At 38.6% G+C, this 27,059-nt stretch overlaps 1 protein-coding gene across 3 annotated transcripts in view; it reads right to left on the bottom strand.

The window, feature by feature from the left end:
- The window catches only part of PPIP5K1 (diphosphoinositol pentakisphosphate kinase 1), a 488,970-nt gene that overhangs the window by 203,706 nt on the left and 258,205 nt on the right, over positions 1-27,059 (bottom strand). For all 3 annotated transcript variants that reach the window (XM_053717727.1, XM_053717728.1, XM_053717729.1), the window contains exons 22-25: positions 25,918-26,032; positions 10,021-10,128; positions 9,598-9,714; positions 8,890-9,054 (exon numbers count right to left, since the gene is read on the bottom strand). In XM_053717727.1, the coding sequence (XP_053573702.1) occupies positions 8,890-9,054; positions 9,598-9,714; positions 10,021-10,128; positions 25,918-26,032 (505 nt within the window). The remainder of the gene's footprint in view (positions 1-8,889; positions 9,055-9,597; positions 9,715-10,020; positions 10,129-25,917; positions 26,033-27,059) is intronic.

Raw genomic sequence — 27,059 nt, 5'->3', positions numbered from 1 at the left:
TCTGCTTTGCCTTTAGACAATTTCTACAATGTTTTTTTACATATAATTTCCCTCACTTTTAAATTATGGTTTTCAAAATTTGTAGTGACATTCTTCAGACCAATGATTGGTTCATAACCTGGATCTCAAATATGTGACCAGCTCTAACAGATCAGTTTCATTTCACTGCTTGCTTTGCAGTTCACCGGTCTTCTATTTAGCTTTAGTTTGGTCCCTTGGTGCTAAACTACAGATATGTAATCTGATTTTAAATTATCCAGCCAGGTGGATTTGCCCAGGTACATAGTTAGACAATATCCTTTTTTTTTCTTCTTCAGAAAAGAAGAATATTTTAAGACAGCATTACCTGGCTTCAAGATTTGGGCTTTGGAATAAACAACATAATTTATGTAAGAACTTACCTGATAAATTCATTTCTTTCATATTAACAAGAGTCCATGAGCTAGTGACGTATGGGATATACATTCCTACCAGGAGGGGCAAAGTTTCCCAAACCTTAAAATGCCTATAAATACACCCCTCACCACACCCACAAATCAGTTTAACGAATAGCCAAGAAGTGGGGTGATAAGAAAAAGTGCGAAGCATATAAAATAAGGAATTGGAATAATTGTGCTTTATACAAAAAAATCATAACCACCACAAAAAAGGGTGGGCCTCATGGACTCTTGTTAATATGAAAGAAATGAATTTATCAGGTAAGTTCTTACATAAATTATGTTTTCTTTCATGTAATTAACAAGAGTCCATGAGCTAGTGACGTATGGGATAATGACTACCCAAGATGTGGATCTTTCCACACAAGAGTCACTAGAGAGGGAGGGATAAAATAAAGACAGCCAATTCCTGCTGAAAATAATCCACACCCAAAATAAAGTTTAACAAAAAACATAAGCAGAAGATTCAAACTGAAACCGCTGCCTGAAGAACTTTTCTACCAAAAACTGCTTCAGAAGAAGAAAATACATCAAAATGGTAGAATTTAGTAAAAGTATGCAAAGAAGACCAAGTTGCTGCTTTGCAGATCTGGTCAACCGAAGCTTCATTCCTAAACGCCCAGGAAGTAGATACTGACCTAGTAGAATGAGCTGTAATTCTTTGAGGCGGAGTTTTACCCGACTCAACATAGGCAAGATGAATTAAAGATTTCAACCAAGATGCCAAAGAAATGGCAGAAGCTTTCTGGCCTTTCCTAGAACCGGAAAAGATAACAAATAGACTAGAAGTCTTACGGAAAGATTTCGTAGCTTCAACATAATATTTCAAAGCTCTAACAACATCCAAAGAATGCAATGATTTCTCCTTAGAATTCTTAGGATTAGGACATAATGAAGGAACCACAATTTCTCTACTAATGTTGTTGGAATTCACAACTTTAGGTAAAAATTCAAAAGAAGTTCGCAACACCGCCTTATCCTGATGAAAAATCAGAAAAGGAGACTCACATGAAAGAGCAGATAATTCAGAAACTCTTCTAGCAGAAGAGATAGCCAAAAGGAACAAAACTTTCCAAGAAAGTAATTTAATGTCCAATGAATGCATAGGTTCAAACGGAGGAGCTTGAAGAGCTCCCAGAACCAAATTCAAACTCCAAGGAGGAGAAATTGACTTAATGACAGGTTTTATACGAACCAAAGCTTGTACAAAACAATGAATATCAGGAAGAATAGCAATCTTTCTGTGAAAAAGAACAGAAAGAGCAGAGATTTGTCCTTTCAAAGAACTTGCGGACAAACCCTTATCCAAACCATCCTGAAGAAATTGTAAAATTCTCGGTATTCTAAAAGAATGCCAAGAAAAATGCTGAGAAAGACACCAAGAAATATAAGTCTTCCAGACTCTATAATATATCTCTCGAGATACAGATTTACGAGCCTGTAACATAGTATTAATCACGGAGTCAGAGAAACCTCTATGACCAAGAATCAAGCGTTCAATCTCCATACCTTTAAATTTAAGGATTTCAGATCCGGATGGAAAAAAGGACCTTGTGACAGAAGGTCTGGTCTTAACGGAAGAGTCCATGGCTGGCAAGATGCCATCCGGACAAGATCCGCATACCAAAACCTGTGAGGCCATGCCGGAGCTATTAGCAGAACAAACGAGCATTCCCTCAGAATCTTGGAGATTACTCTTGGAAGAAGAACTAGAGGCGGAAAGATATAGGCAGGATGATACTTCCAAGGAAGTGATAATGCATCCACTGCCTCCGCCTGAGGATCCCGGGATCTGGACAGATACCTGGGAAGTTTCTTGTTTAGATGAGAGGCCATCAGATCTATCTCTGGGAGCCCCCACAATTGAACAATCTGAAGAAATACCTCTGGGTGAAGAGACCATTCGCCCGGATGCAACGTTTGGCGACTGAGATAATCCGCTTCCCAATTGTCTACACCTGGGATATGAACCGCAGAGATTAGACAGGAGCTGGATTCCGCCCAAACCAAAATTCGAGATACTTCTTTCATAGCCAGAGGACTGTGAGTCCCTCCTTGATGATTGATGTATGCCACAGTTGTGACATTGTCTGTCTGAAAACAAATGAACGATTCTCTCTTCAGAAGAGGCCAAAACTGAAGAGCTCTGAAAATTGCACGGAGTTCCAAAATATTGATCGGTAATCTCACCTCCTGAGATTCCCAAACTCCTTGTGCCGTCAGAGATCCCCACACAGCTCCCCAACCTGTGAGACTTGCATCTGTTGAAATTACAGTCCAGGTCGGAAGAACAAAAGAAGCCCCCTGAATTAAACGATGGTGATCTGTCCACCACGTTAGAGAGTGTCGAACAATCGGTTTTAAAGATATTAATTGAGACATCTTCGTGTAATCCCTGCACCATTGGTTCAGCATACAGAGCTGAAGAGGTCGCATGTGAAAACGAGCAAAGGGGATCGCGTCCGATGCAGCAGTCATAAGACCTAGAATTTCCATGCATAAGGCTACCGAAGGGAATGATTGTGACTGAAGGTTTCGACAAGCTGTAATCAATTATAGACGTCTCTTGTCTGTTAAAGACAGAGTCATGGACACTGAATCTATCTGGAAACCCAGAAAGGTTACCCTTGTTTGAGGAATCAAAGAACTTTTTAGTAAATTGATCCTCCAACCATGATCTTGAAGAAACAACACAAGTCGATTCGTATGAGACTCTGCTAAATGTAAAGACGGAGCAAGTACCAAGATATCGTCCAAATAAGGAAATACCACAATACCCTGTTCTCTGATTACAGACAGAAGGGCACCGAGAATCTTTGTGAAAATTCTTGGAGCTGTAGCAAGGCCAAACGGTAGAGCCACAAATTGGTAATGCTTGTCTAGAAAAGAGAATCTCAGGAACTGATAATGATCTGGATGAATCGGAATATGCAGATATGCATCCTGTAAATCTATTGTGGACATATAATTCCCTTGCTGAACAAAAGGCAATATAGTCCTTACAGTTACCATCTTGAACGTTGGTATCCTTACATAGCGATTCAATAATTTTAGATCCAGAACTGGTCTGAAGGAATTCTCCTTCTTTGGTACAATGAAGAGATTTGAATAAAACCCCATCCCCTGTTCCGGAACTGGAACTGGCATAATTACTCCAGCCAACTCTAGATCTGAAACACAATTCAGAAATGCTTGAGCTTTCACTGGATTTACTGGGACATGGGAAAGAAAAAATCTCTTTGCAGGAGGTCTCATCTTGAAACCAATTCTGTACCCTTCTGAAACAATGTTCTGAATCCAAAGATTGTGAACAGAATTGATCCAAATTTCTTTGAAAAAACGTAACCTGCCCCCTACCAGCGGAACTGGAATGAGGGCCGTACCTTCATGTGAACTTAGAAGCAGGCTTTGCCTTTCTAGCAGGCTTGGATTTATTCCAGACTGGAGATGGTTTCCAAACTGAAACTGCTCCTGAGGACGAAGGATCAGGCTTTTGTTCTTTGTTGAAACGAAAGGATCGAAAACGATTGTTAGCCCTGTTTTTACCTTTAGACTTTTTATCCTGTGGTAAAAAAGTTCCTTTCCCACCAGTAACAGTTGAAAAAATAGAATCCAACTGAGAACCAAATAATTTGTTTCCCTGGAAAGAAATGGAAAGTAGAGTTGATTTAGAAGCCATATCAGCATTCCAAGTCTTAAGCCATAAAGCTCTTCTGGCTAAGATAGCCAGAGACATAAATCTAACATCAACTCTAATAATATCAAAAATGGCATCACAGATGAAATTATTAGCATGCTGGAGAAGAATAATAATATCATGAGAATCACGATTTGTTACTTGTTGCGCTAGAGTTTCCAACCAAAAAGTTGAAGCTGCAGCAACATCAGCCAATGATATAGCAGGTCTAAGAAGATTACCTGAACATAGATAAGCTTTTCTTAGAAAAGATTCAATTTTTCTATCTAAAGGATCCTTAAACGAGGTACCATCTGATGTAGGAATGGTAGTACGTTTAGCAAGGGTAGAAATAGCCCCATCAACTTTAGGGATTTTGTCCCAAAATTCTAACCTGTCAGGCGGAACAGGATATAATTGCTTAAAACGTTTAGAAGGAGTAAATGAATTACCCAATCTATCCCATTCCTTAGCAATTACTGCAGAAATAGCATTAGGAACAGGAAAGACTTCTGGAATAACCGCAGGAGCTTTAAAAACCTTATCTAAACGTATAGAATTAGTATCAAGAGGACTAGAATCCTCTATTTCTAAAGCAATTAGTACTTCTTTAAGTAAAGAGCGAATAAATTCCATCTTAAATAAATATGAAGATTTATCAGCATCAATCTCTGAGACAGAATCCTCTGAACCAGAAGAGTCCAAAGAATCAGAATGATGGTGTTCATTTAAAAATTCATCTGTAGAAAGAGAAGATTTAAAAGACTTTTTACGTTTACTAGAAGGAGAAATAACAGACAAAGCCTTCTTTATGGATTCAGAAACAAAATCTCTTATGTTATCAGGAACATTCTGCACCTTAGATGTTGAGGGAACTGCAACAGGCAATGGTACATCACTAAAGGAAATATTATCTGCATTAACAAGTTTGTCATGACATTTAATACAAACAACAGCTGGAGGAATAGCTACCAAAAGTTTACAGCAGATACACTTAGCTTTGGTAGATCCAGCAGGCAGAGGTTTTCCTGTAGTATCTTCTGGCTCAGATGCAACGTGAGACATCTTGCAATATGTAAGAGAAAAAACAACATATAAAGCAAAATAGATCAAATTCCTTATAAGACAGTTTCAGGAATGGGAAAAAAATGACAAACATCAAGCTTCTAGCAACCAGAAGCAAATGAAAAATGAGACTGAAATAATGTGGAGACAAAAGCGACGCCCATATTTTTTGGCGCCAAAAAAGACGCCCACATTATTTGGCGCCTAAATGCTTTTTGCGCCAAAAATGACGCAACATCCGGAACGCCGACATTTTTGGCGCAAAATAACGTCAAAAAATGACGCAACTTCCGGCGACACGTATGACGCCGGAAACGGAAATGAATTTTTGCGCCAAAAAAGTCCGCGCCAAAAATGACGCAATAAAATGAAGCATTTTCAGCCCCCGCGAGCCTAACAGCCCACAGGGAAAAAGTCAAATTTTTGAGGTAAGAAAAAATATGATAATTAAAGCATAATCCCAAATATGAAACTGACTGTCTGGAAATAAGGAAAGTTGAACATTCTGAGTCAAGGCAAATAAATGTTTGAATACATATATTTAGAACTTTATAATAAAAGTGCCCAACCATAGCTTAGAGTGTCACAGAAAATAAGACTTACTTACCCCAGGACACTCATCTACATGTTTGTAGAAAGCCAAACCAGTACTGAAACGAGAATCAGTAGAGGAAATGGTAAATATAAGAGTATATCGTCGATCTGAAAAGGGAGGTAAGAGATGAATCTCTACGACCGATAACAGAGAACCTTATGAAATAGACCCCGTAGAAGGAGATCACTGCATTCAATAGGCAATACTCTCCTCACATCCCTCTGACATTCACTGCACGCTGAGAGGAAAACCGGGCTCCAACTTGCTGCGGAGCGCATATCAACGTAGAATCTAGCACAAACTTACTTCACCACCTCCCTTGGAGGCAAAGTTTGTAAAACTGATTGATTGATTTGTGGGTGTGGTGAGGGGTGTATTTATAGGCATTTTAAGGTTTGGGAAACTTTGCCCCTCCTGGTAGGAATGTATATCCCATACGTCACTAGCTCATGGACTCTTGTTAATTACATGAAAGAAAAGTAGAAATTGTCTTTGATTACCTCTGAGTTTGTGAAATTCAAAGCTCAGGTGGCTCTTCTTGAGGTTGTGTCTTTAACGGCGGCCTTTTGACATATCAAGAAGTGTCCTTACACACTAAATTGCCCAGACATAAAAACAGTCAACTCTTTAGAAATACTCTTTGCCAAAGAATTCACCAATTGTTGTGACAACTTTTCTGTGGTACAAACCCACAGACTAGGGGGGGGGTTAAAATCTACGTTGTAAAAATCCTAGGTGAGATTTACCAAGTTCTGTTTCAAAAACATCTTGAATTTGTAAGAATATTTTCTAGATTTCTCAGGTTTAGTAACGGACTGGTCCCCCATAGATGGTAAGATTCCAGTGACAGGTATTAACTTTGCTGAACTTTCTAGGTCAACAACGTAACTTGGCTTTGTGCTGCCTCCTGAATTTGGTGGCTTGAACGATTTCTAGGGACTACATCAGGGGTTTTGGGAATCTCGAGAAATGTAATCAGAGAATCTTGGGCTTCCAAAACACAGAAATGTTAAACATTTTTTACACCTACTGTAACTTTGACTATTTCTTTGTCTCACTTTTTTTGACAAGAACATACCATAAATATTTTCAAACCTGCTATGTCTGCAGGTCATAGTACCTACCGGCCATAATTTGTACCCTTTTAAACAGGATGTTAACCTAGTTATTTTGTGCAAGAATGACATCTAATTGTTTCCTTTCTTTGAAGCAGTTGTTCGCTAAGAAGGTTATCCTTCCATAATCTCTTCCCAAAGGGTTTGGAGGTTACATCCATGGTTGTAAAAAAAAATTTCTTTTACCCCTCAAGATGTCCAACTTTTTCTATCCAAGTGTACTCATATGGCTTCTCTTCAGGGTTTGTTTGGTTCCATTTAAGGTGTATGCTAATCTGTCCTCAGCCCCACACTCTATTCATTTTATTAGACTCTACCAATTGGTTTTTATTCCTGCTTTGGCTCACTGGGTTCATGGCTAGAGTTCCAAGTTCTTTTGGACCTCATTATTCTAGGTGGGGTGCTTTGGCTTCTTAGGTTTTCAGACTTAGCCCAATACAAGACAGCTCTTATAAAACTGTTTTTTGACAATTTACTTTTAACCCTGTTTTACATAAGGTTTTTTCTTTTTTTCCTTTTTCCTTTTTCCTTCATGGCCTTATGCTTAAATAATAGCCTCCTATCTTGTAATAAAATGGAGATAACAATCGCATTGGTGACTAAATAACTTAGATTTTTTTAAAAGACAGGAGGCAAGTATTTTACCCTCCCCACTCTCACTTTTTCTTTCCCTTGTTTTGCATTTATGTTCATATCTATCATTAACTCTCTTACAAATTATGATGTGATTGCAATATCATTCATGTGTTAGTTACTTAAATTAATCTTTCTAACATTAATCTTCAGATTCTTTTTTGTTTTTTATGAACTCTTTAATTGCAATTTTCACTTTCCTAGCTTAATTCTTTTAAATTACAGTTCTTCTTTTAAAGAAGATAGTTATCCTTTACTTAACAGTCTGAAGACTATAGAGGAGTTTCTGCATAGCAACATGTTCCTGTTCCCAATATGGTCATATCCTGTTCCTTGATATGGTGCATCAAATACAAAGGAATTAATAGAGAAATCTGACACACACATTCTTTTGTTTTAGTCTTTTCTTACTGATAAAGAATTTTAGCTCATGAGGCGCTATATTTTTCCTTTACTGCTAGGGAAATTTAGTAAAGAACATTAAGAAGAATGTCCCTGTCTTTTATAAAATCTGGATTATTTACTCTACAAGCCTATAATAATCTACATATACATTGCCGACCATGATATTACTGTTTAACATCTACTGCACTCTCGTTAAAAATATACTTTCCTTTTCTGGAAAACACTAAAAATGAGATGCAAAAGTCTGGTGCAAATATTTCTTTTCCCGTGAGCAACACATTTTATACAAGCAGGGCATCACAACAATTCCTGGCAATTTCACTACACAAAATCCATATAAAATCTGGCCTATTTTAAAGTGAGTTCCTTTCCTCTTTTTTAAGTTTGTAGCATCAACACAAAAATCACCAAATAAGCAGACATCACAAATAAACCACCCACTATCCTGTATGAAAACGCCAAAACTGTGGAAGAAGATTAATCTAATGAAACTCAATATATCACTTTCCTCTCTGGGTTTCTACAAAAGATTACAAAGTGCATCTGATGCTCTTACAGTAAAATCCATCAAGAGGAAAATGTGAAAAAAAAAAATAAAAAAAAATCCAAACACTAGTGCTAATCTACTCCTTCTCCTGTGACCCCCTCCCCCCATGGATTAACCTTTAGTGCTCTCTTTCTAGACATAGATAAAACCAGTTATTAAGAAAAAATGATGACAGCCTAACCATGTATGGTATATTCTTTACATATTTATAATACTTCCCTGGTGTCTTTAAAAATCTTACAAACAAGTTTTTGTATTTGTGAAGTTGTAACAGATAAATCTTCTTTAGTGTCAAAAAATAATAATATGATTAAACATGCTTTAGCACTCAGATTCATTTTTACTGGTTAAATATTGTGGCAACACACTTATGATGTTATGAACATTTCACATTTATTCTGTATGGTAGAGATTACCTCCATAGACCCAGTTTTCCTGGCACGGGTTAGTGGTGATTTACGTTGGATGACTATTTGTTCAGTAGGCAATGAAGACATCAGCAGGGACCTGTCCACCTCATCACTGCCTTTCACCTTGGACAGATCCTCCATGCTCCCTTGGTCTGTTTTCTTATCTTCATTCTATGGGGGGATCCAAAATATAATAACAAAGAGTGAAGAAAAGTGGAGGTGAAAATAAGATTTTTGGAATAATGTAAAGCTGAAAAACATAGACTGAAACAAATGCAATCTTATAAAAAGAACATACAGAAGATTTAACAAACTCACCTGGAAATCCACAGTTCTAAATTAAAGTACACAAATAGCTTAGAATGACTTTCCCAATAAAATGCTATTTTGTAGTTTATAAGGCTTACATATTGTATGTCTGTATAGTTATAATACTATTAGAGGGCACAAAGGCATATTGATAGACATTTTGTATCAAGTTTCTCGGTATAATGTTCTGTTAAATCATTGATTTATGTTAGACAAACAAAGGTTAAGGAATATGGTTTTTCTGAAAACAATAAACCGTTTGAAGTTTTACAAAGTCTTAGAGATACGTTGTACTAAGCACAGATATCAGGTATATATTCCATGCCCTTTAATGTAAGGTATGTCAAGTTGCTTTTTGTGCTACAGCAGACAAGTTGACAATTGGAACTCAGGACTTAGTCTCACTTCTGCTGATGCTGGACGAAACCCAAATCCCAAGGGGGCTTTTTCATCTTCCTCACAGCCTTTGACTCCAGGACTGAAATGAAGTTCGACATGAAACCGTTCCTCTGAGGATGGGTCCTGAAAGAATAAAAGTGCAGACCACTTTAGTAACCTTTAAACTCATTATATAAAGAAATCCATAACAAAAATAATTCCTTTTAATGCCATGACATTTAGATTTTGCCCTGGAAGAATCATGTGATCAATAACACATTACAAGATAGGAGAAAACCAAGAGAATAAACAAAAGCACTGACTGGTTTGCCACATGAAACAAACACAATATTCACAGCCAATATGCAATAAATATAGTAATGCAAATAAGGCAAATTTGTATTTGTACATTATACATACATTAATAATCAGAATACTGAAATCACTTGCCTTATTGTTGTCTTCATAAAGCATAATCACAATCTGTGTCATGTAGTTCAGCTCTGAGACAGCACATAAATAGTCCATGGCTCTCTTCCATTGTTGATCATTTGATTCCTATCAAATATTATAAATATATAAATACATGTACAAAAAATAATATCTATGAAAAAAGGGCATACAGATCATATAAGACACTAAGGTCCTGATGACTAGAAATGTTCCATCTTGGATAGAAATTATAGTGCAGACTCCAAACAGGCTGAACTCACTGAATTATCTAAGAAAAAAGGACGGTACATAAAGTCCACAGAGATGAGAGCTGACTTTCAGAGAAAGTAATGAGGCTCTTTGAGATAGAGAATCTTACCAAGTGACGTTAACAGGAGAGCCCCGGCACTGATATAAAATCTGAGTTTGCAGAAAAATATTATTTATACTTGCCTGATAGCCCATGATCCATTACATATGGGATTACATTCCTACCACTAGGAGGAGGCAAAGTTTCCCAAACACCAAGATCCCTATAAAACCCCTCCCCCACCTCACACATACCTTAGTTCAGCATATAGCCAAGCAGTGAGGTTTAAAAGCGAGTAAGAGCCAAAAAAGTAGCAGGGAAAAAAGATGCGCTTAAAATAAATCAACCGCAAGAAAAGGGTGGGGGTTCGTGGACTCTCGCCACCAAGAAAGAAATTAATTTATCAGGTGAGCATAAATTATGTTTTCTTTCATATAGGTGGCAAGAGACCACAATTAGTTACATATGGGAACTAATACCCAAGCTATAAAGGGAGGGATTGAAAAAACTGCTTTTTTCGCTGAGAAATTGAAACCACAATCCAAAAAATGAAAATCTCTTATGATAAACTAAAAAAACAGGCATTATAAGTGAACTGAGACAATTGCGTGTAGGACCTTTCTACCAAAGGCTGCTTCAGAGGAAGCAAAAAAAACATAAAAATATAAAAATTTAGTAAAGGTGTGCAAAGAAGACCAAAGTGGCTGCCTTGCAAATTTCATCAATTTGTCAATGCAGAGTATACAGAGAAGTCATTTCAAGACATTCAATTAATAAACAAACTTAAACAAGAAAAACATAACATAGTTGCAAGACATTTGTAGAATCAAAATATGTGGATTATGCCTATCAAACAATACACCTTCTAAATGGACTATAAGGTCTCTCTTGGACCTCTCATTGTTATAGGAAGTATATTAAGCTAAAGAAGGCTATTGGAAAATGTAAGAGCCCACTCTTAGGTCTCAATCAGTAAATTATTTTTCTTATTTTAAGGGAAGGTATTATCAATTACCGCTATGGTTAAGAGTACATTTATCAGTTTGGGGATATAGAACATTTGTGGGATATTTTTTCCCTAGCTTAATAAGTAAGCTAGACCATAGAGGAATTTTAAAGGATATTTGTAACACATCAGTGAAAGGACATGCACTGTGAAGAACACGTAGCCATAGCTGGAATTGAACTCTCAACCTGCAGCTTACAAGACAGCAAAGTTTACCACTAAGACATTGCGTGACACTTAGAACCAGTTCTGCATGCCAAATCCTGTAAGGCCATGCTGGGGCAATCAGAATTACAAATTACTTTTTTAATCTTATGTTGAAAATCACTCTGGAAAAAGGAACCAGAGGAGAAAACAGATAAGCAGGTTAAAATGACCAAGGAACCACTAGAGTATCCACTACCCCTGCTTGAGTATCCCTGGACTTCACAAAGTACCTGGGAAGTTTGATGTTAAAACGAGAGACCTTTTTCTGATAGGCCCCAATGATCTAAAATCAGATAGAACACATCCTAATGAAGAGAACCAATCCCCTGGATGTAGAGACTAATGACTGAGAACGTCTGCCTCCCATTGTTCACTCTTGAGATGCGAATCATAAGATTTAGGCAAGAATTGACTTCTGCCCAAGAGAGAATCTGAGATACCTCCATCAAGGTAAGAGAACTATGAGTTCCCCCTTGATGGTTAACAGAAGTTACTGTTGTGACATTTTCTGTCTGGAAATGGAGATAAGACTCCCTTATTAACAGAGGCCAAGCTTGAAGGGTCCTGAAAATTGCACAGAGTTTTATAATATTGATTGGCAACCTCGCCTCTGAGGATCCTAACCCCTGTCCTGTCAGAGACCCCCAAACAGCTCTCCAACCTGAAAATTTGTATCTGTGGTAATCATAGATCAGGTATGACGAGTAAGAAGCCTCCTGATTAATAAATTAAGGATTTAGCCACCAAGTTACAGAGTCTAAAATATCTTTTGAGATTGCTGGCTATACACCTAGTGCATTCAGGGCAGTGTGGTGATAAGTCGGAGTTGCAGCTAGACCATAGTGGAAGAGTGACAAACTGATAACGTTTATTCATAAAAGTAAACCTAAGAAGCTGATTTTTTTAGTAAATTGGAATAGGAAGGCAAATCCTTTAATCCAATATTGACATAAACTGATCTTTGTTAAAGTAGAATAGTTCTGAATGTTCCATTCTGAAAGATGGAATTCTTACAAACTGTTTAAGGTGTCTTACTTCTTTGGAACAATGAAGAGATTTGATTAAAATCTCATTCCCCTTGCATTGAGCTGGAATAATTATTCCCATTTCTCAGCAGAGGCCAAGATTGAAGGGCCCTGAAATTTGAGATGGTTTAAAGGAAAAAAACAAATTTGATTTTTTTTTATTTATGAATAGAAAAAAACATGCTCTTTTTGTGGCCTTGTTCTTAAACCAATGCAATATTCTTGAGAATAATGTTCTGAACCTAGAGGTCTGGGACAGACTGAACCCAAGACTCCTGATTAAAAAAAAAAACACATGTCCCCTAATAGGATTACTGGATCTGGGGCTGCACTTATAATACATACAAATAGGAGTGATATTTAAATGCTGGAAAACGAGGTATTAGAGCATATATGCGTATGCTATGGAAATAGTAGTTTTGGAGGTGGGAACCAACTTATTATCCTGTTTGGACTTGTTCCAATGACCAGTAGGTCCTCAGAGTAAACCATAGGAACCTTGCTTTAAATAGAGGTGTCAGTTGTCTCCGAAAAGAAAATAATTAGGCGTTTTTAAAAATTTTCGTAGACTTCCTGTCTTGAGGAAAAAAGAAAAAAAATCCTTTATCTTCAGTAATAGAGATCTCTTTCTTTGAAATGAAAGATACAATCATCTAGCTTTTATACACCATATTAAGCCTTCCAGGGTGTAAGCCACAGGGCTCTCCTGGTAAGAATAGCTACAGACATGTTCTTGACATAGATTTTTATAATATCAAATACAGCATTACAAATAAAATAATTTGTATTCTGCAACAAACGTAATAGTTATAACTAACAGTGTCATTAGAAAAAACTTTTCTGAAAAACTGGACAACCAGAAATTAATAGTAGCTAAAACAGAAATAGAAATAGCTGGTCTGAGAATTTAAACAGTATGTAAAAAGATACAACTGTTAAACCTTGTAAAAGGATTAACAGACATGGTTTAAATCATTCCTTAGCAATCAGGTCAGAGACATTAGTTAGATATAAGGGAAAATCTCACTGATATTAACAAAAGTTTTAAAAACTGATTTTTAACGATTTCAAAGTTTAGCATCAGAATACTTAGGGATCTTTAATCTTTGAAAAGAGAACAATGTGTTCAACCTAAAATTAAAAAAAGAGTAATTCTCAGGTTTCTACAGCAGATGAGGGATACTCACTCTTTAGAGGAATTTCATTATCTGAAGATAGAACAGTATCCCTTGGAACAGGGTACATATGCACTTAGAAGGAAAACATCTGAACTGACCTTTTACACTTGTTTGAAGGCATAGGAGCAGCAAAAAACAACTTATACATAGCGTCGCAAAATATAACTGTGTAGTTGGAAGTACTTTGTTAGCATCCTTCTGTAATAAAATAGAAAGCAGTGTATTGGTACCTAAACATTAGATTAGTCATGCATTTGCATTTGACAAATCTAAACATGAGTCACATAATTGAGCTGAAGAAAGTACTTCAGTTGTTATATAATTAGGGTGACCATATTGCCGCTTTATACATATGTCAGGGCTGTTTTCAGGGCTTTTTAAAGAAATATTTTTTATAAGAACCCTGGCATATGTATTTTTCATATGTGTCCCTTTATAAATGGCAATATGGTCACCCTATATATAATAAGCACTCAGTTTCTAGGTTAAGTTTAGGGACAGATTTGCTGCTCCTTATAGCATAAGCAAAGCAAAAAGCTATAAAAAGAAAGCTTTTGAGAAAAGGAAAAAATTATACTCTTTTTTTTTTAAGTAGCTTTACAGATAGTTAATGCAGATATACCAGTATCCCTTGGAACATGTCTAGTTTTTTAAACTACAGTTTGAAGACACATTTAAGGTGCAAGTAGCTGCAGCTAGATTTAATTTCTAAACCTGTCTGCTTGCTACGTAGGTGAGCTAATCATTGGGCTACTACAGCTAACTTATATGCCAAAATATATGTGCGTACAAAGGCTAATAGTGATATTCTGCCCCAGGGCCGTATATACACTCACCGGCCACTTTATTAGGTACACCTTGCAAGTACCGGGTTGGACCCCCTTTTGCGTTCAGAACTGCCTTAATTCTTTGTGGCATAGATTCAACAAGGTGTTGGAAACATTCCTACAAGATTTTGGTCCATATTGACATGATGGCATCACGCAGTTGCTGCAGATTTGTTGGCTGCACATCCACGATGCGAATCTCCCATTCCACCACATCCCAAAGGTGCTCTATTGGATTGAGATCTTGTGACTGTGGAGACCATTTGAGTACAGTGAACTCATTGGCATGTTCAAGAAACCAGTTTGAGATGATTTGAGCTTTGTGACATGATGGATTATCCTGCTGGAAGTAGCCATCAGAAGATGGGTACACTGTAGTCATAAAGGGATGGATATGGTCAGCAACAATACTCAGGTAGGCCGTGGTGTTTAAACAATGCTCAATTGGTACTAAGGAGCTAAGAAAATATCCCCCACACCATTACACCACCACCACCAGCCTGAACCGTTGATACAAGGCAGGATGGATCCATGCTTTCATGTTGTTTACGCCAAATTCTGACCCAACCATCTAAATATCGCAGCTGAAATCGAGACTCATCAGACCAGGCAATGTTTTTCCAATCTTCCTCAATTTAATGTTCTTAGCTAACAGGAGATGGTATTCTGCATACCTTGGTTCAGAGATGGTATTCTGCATACCTTGGTTGCAACAATTTTTTTTTTTTGGTTACTGTTCCCTTTCTATCAACTCAAACCAGTCTGCCCATTCTCCTCTGACATCACACAACTGCCGCTCACTGGATATTTTCTCTTTTTCGGACCATTCTCTGTAAATCCTAGAGATGGTTGTGAGTGAAAATCCAAGTAGATCAGCAGTTTTTGAAATACTCACACTAGTCCGTCTGGCACCACCAACCATGCCATGTTCAAAGTCACTTCAATCCCCTTTCTTTCCTATTCTGATGCTCGGTTTGAACTTTAGCAAGTCGTCTTTACCACGTCTAGATGCCTAAATGCATTAACTTGCTGCCATGTGATTGGCTGATTAGCAATTTGTGTTACCAAGCAATTGAACAGGTGTTCCTAATAAAGTGGCCAGTGAGTGTAGATACATTTTTAACAATTTAAATGTTCCCACAATATGGCTATATGAGTGTCTATTTATAAAACTGTAAAAACATGCTTTCCCATAGACACTCGTCCACTATTAAACAAGTAGCAGACAGTCAAACAAGTACTGAAACATATCAGCAGAGGTAATGATATAGGAGTATAATGTAGATCTGTAAAGGGAGGCAGAAGATGAGTCCCTGCGACCAAATTTACATAGGGCCTATGAAGCATTTCCCATGAGGCAAAAACATTGTATCATAAACCATACCCCAAATACATTCCTCTGTCAAGCAATGTACTCTGAGAGAAACCTGGCTTCAACATAGACTGAAAGCCCCTTTCACTGAAGACATCATGCACATCTCCATGCTTTAACCACCTCCAACGGTAGCAAAGTAAAACTAAGGTATGTTTAAGAGGTTTCTTTAGGGCTCTTAGGGTTTGGGAAACTTTCCCTCCTCCTAGTAGTATTAATGTAATCCCATATGTAACAGACCATGGACTCTCGCCACCTATATGAAAGAAATACAAATTAAACAACCTTTTTCAAAAAAATGTAACTTGAATTTGCTACTAAATTAGTACACGTTACTTTTCCCCTGCAAACGGGTAGCAAGATAACTCAGTAAGACCTGCAGGTGCAAAATGCTGAGAGAATATCATGAGAATTGTGAGAGATTCAAATACACACTGGAAACACCCCTTTTCCCTCCCACTTTCTAAAACTTTCACATAGCAAGTTTTCAAACCTGCCCTCAGGCCTCCCCAACAGTCCAGGTTGTCTGGATTACCTTGGATGAGAGCAGGCAAGATAACCATGGTTACTAATCAGATGATTATTTCACCTGTGCTCTAGTTCAGATATCCTCAAAATGTGGCCTGTTAGGGAGACCTGAGGACAGGTTTGAAAACCAGTGACGTAGAGCAAACATAAATTGCAATGTAATTTGCACAAGATACACAGAAATATACAAAATATAATCCTAATCTGTTAAATTTAAAGGGCCAGTAAACCTAAATAATAATGTTATATAATTCTGCACATAGTGCAGAATTATATAACATTATATTAGCGTTAGCTTTATACAACCTAATATTCCCTGTGAATTTTTATTAAAAAAGACTGTTTTTCAGACCCGCTCTCTGTGCTCTTCTGAACGGTTCTGTTTTTTTACACAGAGTGCATCTGGCCGGACCGCGCCATTAAACTCAGTGCAGCTCACTCCTGCTCTGTCCGACAGCGGGAGCAAGCTGCACTGACTGTAATGGCGCGGTCGGGCTGTGACTAGACAGCTGGCCAGATGCGCTCTGTGTAAAAAACAGACCCGCTCAGAAGAGCACAGAGAGCGGGTCTTTTTTAATAAAAATTCACAGGGAATATTAGGTTGTATAGGGCTAACGCTAATATAATGTTATATAATTCTGAACTATGTGCAGAATTATATAACATTATTTTTTAGGTTTACTGGCCCTTTAAACAAAAAATTTCAAAGCATAATCAGAATTTTGTAAAATTAACAATCCTTAATACACTTCTGCATACAGAATCAAAACACATTAACATACAAAATAGAAAATGCAATGTTTAAAGGACAAAATCTGAAGTCGAAAATAATATAAAATACAAAGCACAAAGTGTAAATGCAACAAAACTTATGTCATGCAGTAATTATATTGCTCTGGACTTGTCTCTCCTTCACATCCAGAAATGCAGGGAACCCTCTTTAGAGAAGTTTAGCAAAATTTGCTTTTCTAGAATATTGTAAGGCAGGAGTCGACAGATCTGTTTCAAATTTAGGAGCCAGTAGAAAAAATCAAGAGCCAGAGTTACTTTTTGGAGCCAGTGGTATTTGTATATAGATATATGGAGAATACCCCAAAAAGTTAGGAGTCAGGAGTAAAATTCTAGGAGCCGGCGGCTTTCTGGCTCCTGGCTTTGTTGAGCCCTGTTGCAAGGAATCTTGCATTACTGGAGGATCATTTTAGATAATCTATTTCATTTGAGCACTGAGCTTTAGGTCATCAGCCCCTAAATGTTATCCCAACCCAAAGAGTTTTTAAGTTTATATGAATTACAGTTCTGTTACACTGTTTATCCCATTTAAATTTAGTGGCTAATACAGAAAGGAAATTTATGCTTACCTGATAAATTTATTTCTTTTACGATATGACGAGTCCACGGATTTCATCCTTACTTGTGGGATTAAACCTCCTGCTAGCAGGAAGTGGCAAAGAGCACCACAGCAGAGCTGTATATATAGCTCCTCCCCTCCCGCTCCAGTCATTCGACCAAAGTTAGGAAGAGAAAGGAAAAGTCAAAGGTGCAGAGGTGACTGAAGTTTAATAACAATAAGTACATACCTGTCTTAGAAATGACAGGGTGGGCCGTGGACTCGTCATATCGTAAAATAAATAAATTTATCAGGTAAGCATAAATTTCCTTTTCTTTTACAAGATATGACGAGTCCACTGATTTCATCCTTACTTGTAGGTTACAATACCAAAGCTACAGGACACGGATGAAAGGGAGGGACAAGACAGGAACCTAAACGGAAGGCACCCCTGCTTGAAGAACCTTTCTCCCAAAGACAGCTTCAGAAGAAGCAAAAGTATCAAATTTGGAAAATTTGGAAAAAGTGTGAAGAGACGACCAAGTTGAAGCCTTGCAAATCTGTTCAACAGAAGCATCGTTTTAAAAATGCCCATGAGGAAGCCACAGCCCTAGAAGAATGAGCCGTAATTCTTTCAGGAGGCTGCTGTCCAGCAGTCTGATATGCCAGACGGATGATACTCTTCAGCGAAAAAGAAAGAGAGGTAGCCGTAGCTTTCTGGCCCCTACGCTTTCCAGAAAAAACAATGAATAAAGAAGATGATTGACGGAATTCCTTAGTCGCCTGCAAGTAAAACTTCAGGGCACGGACCACGTCCAAGTTATGCAACAGACGCTCCTTCTTAGAAGAAGGATTAGGACATAATGAAGGAACAACAATTTCCTGATAAATATTCTTATTTGAAACAACCTTAGGAAGGAACCCAGGTTTGGTACGTAAAACCACCTTATCAGAATGGAAGATAAGATAAGGCGAGTCACATTGTAACGCTGAAAGCTCAGAAACTCTACGAGCAGAAGAAATAGCAACCAAAAATAAAACTTTCAAAGATAACAACTTAATATCTATGGAATGCATGGGTTCAAACGGAACCCCTTGAAGAACATTAAGAACTAAATTCAAACTCCAGGGTGGAGCAATTGATCTAAACACAGGCTTGATTCTGGTCAGAGCCTGACAAAAAGACTGAACGTCTGGAACTTCTGCCAAACGTTTGTGTAGTAAAATTGACAAAGCAGAGATTTGTCCCTTTAAGGAAATTGCTGATAACCCTTTCTCCAATCCTTCTTGGAGAAAAGACAGAATCCTGGGAATCCTAACTCTACTCCATGAGTAGCCCTTGGATTCACACCAATGAAGATATCTTATGTTAGATTTTTCTAGTAACAGGCTTACGTGCCTGAACCAAAGTATTAATGACCGAATCAGAGAACCCCAGCTTAGATAAAATCAAGCATTCAATCTCCAAGCAGTCAGCTGCAGAAAAACTAGATTCAGATGATGGAAGGGTCCCTGAATGAGAAGGTCCTGCCTCAATGGAAGCTTCCACGGCGGCAGAGAGGACATGTCCACTAGATCGGCATACCAAGTCCTGCGAGGCCACGCAGGCATGATTAGAATCACTGAAACCCTCTCCTGTTTGATCCGAGCAATCACCCGGGGAAGGAAAGCAAATGGTGGAAACACATAAGCTAGGTTGAATGACCAAGGCACTGCCAAGGCATCTATCAGCTCGGCCTGAGGATCCCTTGACCTGGGTCCGTATCTTGGAAGCTTGGCATTCTGACGAGACGCCACCAGATCCAATTCCGGTCTGCCCCTTCTGAGGATCAGAGTGACAAAGACCTCCGGATGGAGTTCCCCCTCCCCCGGATGAAACGTCTGTCTGCTTAAAAAGTCCGCTTCCCAGTTGTCCACTCCTGGGATGTAGACTGCTGACAGATAACAAGAGTGAGCTTCCGCCCACCGAATAATCTTTGATACTTCTGTCAACTCCTTGTTCCTTCCTGATGATTGATGTAAGCCACAGTCGTGATGTTGTCCGACTGAAAGAGGATGTATTTGGCCGAAGCCAACCGAGGCCACGCCTGAAGTGCATTGAATATTGCTCTCAATTCCAGAATATTGATTGGAAGATTGGAAGCTGAGTCCACATACCCTGAGCCTTCAGGGAATTCCAGACTGCACCCCAGCCTAGTAGGCTGGCACCGTTGTCATTATCAACCATGAGGGTCTGCGGAAGCACGTCCCTTGGGACAGATGATCCGGCGACAACCACCAAAGAAGAGAGTCTCTTGTCTCCGGATCCAGATCTATCTGAGGAGACAAATTTGCATAATCTCCATTCCACTGCCTGAGCATGTTCAGTTGTAGTGGCCTGAGATGAAAATGAGCAAACGGAATGATGTCCATTGCCGCCACCATCAATCCAATTACCTCCATACACTGAGCCACTGATGGCCGAGGATTGGACTGAAGAGCTTGGCATGTATTTAGAATCTTTAACTTTCTAACCTCCGTCAAGAAAATTTTCACCCTTGTTTGTGGAACTAACAAACTCTTTTCTAGATTCACCTTCCACCCGTGAGTCCTCAGAAAGGACAGAACCATGTCTGTATGAGACTTTGTCAGATGGTAAGACGACGCCTGGATTAGAATATCGTCCAGATAAGGCACCACTGCAATGCCCCGCGGCCTGAGAACCGCCAAAAGAGACCCTAGAACCTTCGTGAAGATCCTGGGTGCTGTGGCCAACCCGAAGGGAAGAGCCACAAACTGAAAATGTTTGTCCAGAAAGGCAAACCTTAGGAACTGGTGATGATCCTTGTGGATGGTAATATGAAGATATGCATCCTTCAAATCCACGGTAGTCATATATTGACCCTCCTGGATCAATGGCAGAATTGTTCGAATAGTCTCCATCTTGAAGGATGGGACTCTGAGAAACTTGTTTAGACTTTTTAGATCCAAAATAGGACAAAACGTGCCCTCTTTCTTGGGGACCACGAAGAGATTTGAGTAAAAGCCCTGCCCCTGTTCCAGTATTGGAACGGGACGAATTACTCTCATAGTAGAGACGTATTTTACACAACGTAAGAACGCCTCTCTTTTTATCTGGTCTACAGACAATCTTGAAAGAAGAAACCTCCCCCTTGGGAGGGAATTTTTGAATTCCAGTTGATACCCTTGGGACACAATTTCCAGTGCCCAAGGATCCTGAACATCTCTTACCCAAGCCTGGGCAAAGAGAGAAAGTCTGCCCCCTACTAGATCCGGTCCCGGATCGGGGGCCACCCCTTCATGCTGTCTTGGTAGCAGCAGCAGGCTTTTTTGGTTATTTACCTTTGTTCCAAGCCTGGTTGGGTCTCCAGACGGACTTGGCCTGAGCAAAATTACCTTCCTGTTTGGTGGAAGAAGAGGAAGAAGAGGGGACTCCTTTAAAGTTCCGAAAAGGAACGAAAATTATTTTGTTTACCCCTCAGCTTAGCAGTTCTATCCTGAGGTAGGAGATGACCCTTACCTCCCATAATGTCAGAAATTATTTCTTTCAAGTCAGGCCCGAAGAGAGTCTTTCCTTTGAAAGGAATAGCCAAAAGCTTTGCCTTAGACGACACATCAGCAGACCAAGATTTTAACCATAACGCTCTACATGCTAAAATGTCAAATCCAGCATTCTTAGCTGCCAATTTGGCAATCTGAAAGGCAGCATCTGTAATAAAAGAATTAGCCAGCTTAAGAGCCTTAATTCTATCTAAAATATCCTCTAAAGTAGTCTCAGTCTTAAGAGACTCTTCTAACGCATCAAACCAGAAGGACGCCGCAGTGGTAACTGGTATAATGCAGGCCGTCGGTTGTAACAGGAAACCCTGATGAATAAACTGTTTCTTTAGAAGACCCTCCAATTTCTTATCCATAGGGTCTTTGAAAGCACAACTGTCCTCAATAGGAATAGTTGTACGCTTAGCCAGGGTAGAAATAGCTCCCTCCATCTTAGGGACTGTTTGCCAAGAGTCCCGAACAGTGTCAGATATGGGTACATTTTCTTAAAATTAGGAGAAGGTGAGAACGGGATACCCGGTCTGTCCCATTCCCTCTTAATAATCTCCGAAATTCTCTTAGGAACCGGAAAGACATCAGTGTAAGCAGTCATCCAGAGTCGCTAAAACCTCCCGAAGTAACAGGCGGAGGTTTTCAAGCTTAAATCTAAAGGACATGACGTCCAATTCCATCTGAGGTAACACACTTCCTGAATCAGCAAGTTTCCCCTCAGACAGAAATTCCCAGACCCCCAAATCAGATCCCTGTGAGGGTACATCGGAAATAGCTAACAAAGCATCAGAGGACTCAGTGTTCACATTGACTTCTGTCCTGCTGCGTTTGCCCTGTAACACTGGCAACTTAGATAATACCTCTGTAAGGGTAGTTGACATAACTGCAGCCATATCCTGCAGAGTAAATGAAGTAGAGGCGATGGAAGAGCCCGGCGTCGCTTAAGTGGGCGATAAAGGTTGTGACGCTTGGGGAGAATTTAGACTGAGAATCATCCTAAGACACACTCTCTGTACCTAAAATTTGCTTCTTACATTGTAAGGCCCTTTCAGTACATGAGGGACAAAAAGTAAGAGGGGGTTCCACAATTGCATCTAAACACATAGAACAAGTAGTTTCCTCAAGTTCAGACATGTTAAACAGACTAGCAATAGCAATAATAGTCATTCTTTACTTAAAATATTGAGATCTAAATTCAATTATATATTCAAAAACGTTAGCACCAAAATATTTTTTATTGCGCCTTTAAATAATAAAAGTGCAACAATTTTTCTGTTATCTTTAAAACAGCATTTGTGGCAATAAAAATTATTTTAATGAGCCCAAAAAAATCTAATAGTATTGCACCGGCTTGCTTATGAGTGTAAAAAGCAATATAAAGCAATTTAACAGTTATGACAAAAAACTTTTATTTATTCAGGCCCCTGCACCTCGCCACAGCTCTGCTGTGGCACCTACCTGCCCCCGGAATACACTGCTACTACTTGAGAAGCTTTGAAGGCCCTTCGAATGGCAAAACAAGTTAGGCCCCACCGGAGTCCAGGACTTTGCTGTCTATGCAATCCGGATGGAACTGCGCGTCTGAGCGCGCAAAAATAGGCCCTGCCCCCCGTGGGCGTAACACTAGCCATTACAGAGACCCGCATGGGTTGCAAACCCCAAACATGATGATATCAATAAAACATGAAGCCATGTGCCCCTCTTATATAAATGTGTCTTATTGTAAGACCCTTCCAATATCAAGCCTCACTGCCTGTCAAAAAAAAATATACACCCTTAGGTCAGAAAAAATGTATAACGTTTTTAGCCAGCAACTGCATATCCCAGCGTTCAGCCCATACCAAACAATTTATCACAAATGATATTTAGCAGTTAGTATAAAGGGAATTCCAGGTACACCATTACTTTACATGTAGTGAATACTGATTAACCCTCCCCAGATAGGGAATAATGTCAGCCTGTTCTGATGCATCAAGTCTCCCCAGAAACAATAACTGAACATACCTCAATGCTGCTTGTAGCATGACACGGTTCTCCACACTGAAGATGTTTCTTTTACACCACCTTCAACTGCTCTGTGGGAACCAGCATGGATCTTAGATAACATTTGATAAGATCATCAACATCAGGGCAGAAAATAAGATGTCTCCACTTCTCTTGGGAAGTTATAGCTGACGATTTCTCCCTGAGGAAAATAGTACTCACTGGCACCTTTTCAAAATAAAAAACTTCTTGATTGAAGAATCTAAAACTAACACCTCACTTTACCTCTTCCTATTACTAACACAGACAAAGAGAATGACTGGGGGGGAGGGGAAGGGAGAAGCTATATATACCCTTCTGCTGTGGTGCTCTTTGCCACTTCCTGCTTGCAGGAGGTTTAATCCCACAAGTAAGGAAGAAATCTGTGGACTCGTCATATCTTGTAAAATAAATCTTTATTACTCATGAGATCAGAGTTGTCGAAAACTGAATAATGGTATATTTAGTTTTTATTGCATATAACAAATAGGAAATCTTATAAAATAAAACCATGCATTAACAAAGATAACACAGATACAATGAAGACACCAACACTAATATTATCATCAGTTATTTGTAGAGCTCCAACAGACTCCACAGCACTATAATTCACTTAGCTGTGCTGAAGGACTAGAGGTATATGTTCATAACTTAAAGGTCACAAAAAAATCCACACTTCTTCATGAGGTGTTTAGGAGATTGTTTTTCCATTAAAGTTAACTTTTTAAGGAGTCTGGACCAGCAAAGCATTTGACACGTCACCCAAATGCTGAATCACTTGAAAGTGAAGCAGCATATCTGTAAAAAGCTGACTAGAAATTATCTCATGAACCTCTCTATGTAAAAAAAGGAAGATATTTTACCTCAGAATGTCCTCAATAGAGAGACCCTATTGTAAAGGATATTTTTATATTCCTCGTCGCAGTAAAGCAAAGAGTGAATTCAGCACTGATTGACAGTTTTTTATTTCACCATGCAGGACACATTAGCTGAAAGATAACTCCTCTGGCAAGCTGAAGAAATTTTGAGGTAAAATATCTTCCATTTTTACATAGAGAAGTTTATCTGATATTTTAAAATTACTGCTGCGTCTGTTATGGGCAATAAAAGTGTTAAATTACTTCTATAAATGTCTGTGCTTTAGCAATCATTGGGGTTAATTCAATGCAGCTTGTATATTTCTGGCAACTAAGGGGTTATATCCCAGCTGAATGTGTTTTTAGCAATCAACGTGCTAAATCACTGTTGTGTTTATTAATAGCAACCAACATGTTAAAACCCTGTGTGTTACTGTCAGCCAATAACCAATGGATTAAATCTGATTGGTGTGGCATTAGTAACCAGAGGTTAAAGGGACAGTGAAGTCAAAATAAAATGTTCATGATAAGGCGAGAGCACTTATACAACAGTTTATACAACATTCCAATTTACTTCTGTTATCTAATTTGCTTTGTTCATTTGGTAATCTTTGTTAACCCCTTAAGGACCAGCGACGTATCCTGTATGTCACTGGCCTTTTTTTGGGACTTGATTGTTTTAAAGCACGGCCTTGCCACCAGCGTTGAGACTGCTCTATTCCACAAAACCTGCTGGAGGGAGGGCATTAATAGCGTGTTCTTGCTAGACTTGTGCTATTATGTCCTGAAAAAACCCTTAATGACCAGTGACATACAGGGCACATTGTGGTCATTAAGGGGTTAAAAAGCATATCTAGGTAGGTTCAGGAGCAGAAACACACTACTGGGAGCTAACGGCTAATTGGTGGCTGCACAAATTTACCTCTTGCCATTGGCTCCAAGAGAATGAAGAAAAATTGATAATCGAAGTAAATGAAAAAAAATTGTTTAAAATCACATGCTCTATCCGAGTCATGATTTTTTGGGGGGTTTCATGTCCCTTTAAATTTTATTGTGTTATGGCAAAGAGGGTTAAATCATCATGGTGTTACCAGGGTTTACATCCTCTGATGGTGGTTGCTATATACATGCAAACACATGAAGTGAGACACGCTCATAAACATATCTATTATATTAATATTATACTAATTAACACAAACTAAAATTTAAAGTGATGGTTAATCCAAGCGTTTAAAAAACGCTAGGATTTACCATCACTAAAAATAAACTGGAGTTTCAGTCATCCGTTAAAAAAAAGGGTGCTAAACTCCCCTATTAGTGCCGTGGCAGCTCGCTAAAACCAGCGGCTCCGACAGCACACAGCAAAGTACTCTTCTTTAATGAGATGACGTTTCCACCTGTAAACCAATAGACGTGCGTGTCATGTGACATCCTAGCTGAGTTTAGCGATCTACTGCGGCATAGACAGGGTGAGTTTAGTACCCTTCTTTTTTAGTAACTAATGACTGAAACTACAGTTTATTTGTAGTGATGGTAAATATTAGCATTTTTTAAACGTCTGGATTTACTATCACTTTAAAAGGCAGGAAAAAGAGCCAAAGGCAACAGTACCCTGTAAATATTTAAACAGAAGAAGATAGAGCTTTTATGTGAGACTTTTTTTTTTAATTAAACACATGCATTTCAATACATGTTGCTTAAACTTACATCTAAGAGTCCTCCATACCGAAAGATGCTCAGCAAAGAGTGCACGTGACTTTCGCTGGTAAAGTATAATCTTGTTCTCACATGACGACCAGGAGACAGAACTCCTCTGGAATAGCTAATAAAAAAGGAGTGGATAAAAAACTATTATTCTAAGGTATGTGCGCATGCATTTGACACAATGGCAAACTGAATAAACAGGCACACAACAGGTAACTGTACAAAGGGGGGGGGGGGGGATATCTCAAACTTGACAATTGTTAAATATATATAGTTAAACATACCTTATACTTAAATGCACTAAGATGTCTTAAAGGGACATAAACCCAAACTTTTTAGATAAAGCATATAATTTTAAGCAGCTTTCCAATTTACTTATCTAATTTGATTCGTTCTCTTGGTATCCTTTGTAGAAAACCATACCTAGATAGGCTCAGGAAAAGTAATGCATTACTGGGAGCAAACAGCTGATTAGTAACTGCAAATATAAGCCTCTTGTGATTGGTTCACCTGATGTGTCAACTAGAACTCAGTAGTGGATTGCTGCTCCGCCAACATAGGATACCAAGAGAATTAAGTTAATTTAGTTAAAGAAGTAAATTGGAACGTTTGAAATTGTAAGCTCTTTCTAAATCACAAAATAAAAATGTTGGGTTTTATATCCATTGAAACTTTCATGTTTCAAAGTGCAATTTTAAGAGACTGACTTACATGAAAGCCAAAATTAAACTGTCATGGCAGCCCTTGGTCCATATGCGACCTAGAGTTTGTGGCCCTCAGGAATAACAAAATATATGCTTACTTGATAAATTAATTTCTTTCATGATGGTGACAGTCCACCCGTCATCACGTGTTGGAATATTGCCCTGCTGACCACTAGCAGGAGGCAAAAGAAACCTCAATATATCAGAGCTTTAAATCCACCCCCCCCACCCTACTTCCCATGAGCCTCAGTCATACATACAACCAATTAGATGAGGGGGAAAAATGAAATAAAAAAAAAAAGGCAAATTGGGGCAAAAAAGTGCAAAAACAAGTACTACCGCCACCTGAACAAAAGGAAAAGTCAGGGCTTGTGGACTCTAACCATCATGAAAGAAATCAATTTATCAGGTAAACATAAATTTTGTTTTCATTGATCAGAT

Source organism: Bombina bombina, chromosome 6 (genome assembly GCF_027579735.1).
Source record: "Bombina bombina isolate aBomBom1 chromosome 6, aBomBom1.pri, whole genome shotgun sequence".
Taxonomy (NCBI): Eukaryota; Metazoa; Chordata; class Amphibia; order Anura; family Bombinatoridae; genus Bombina; species Bombina bombina.
Note: the sequence above shows the minus strand (reverse complement) of the source record. Positions and strands in the feature narration are given on the sequence as shown.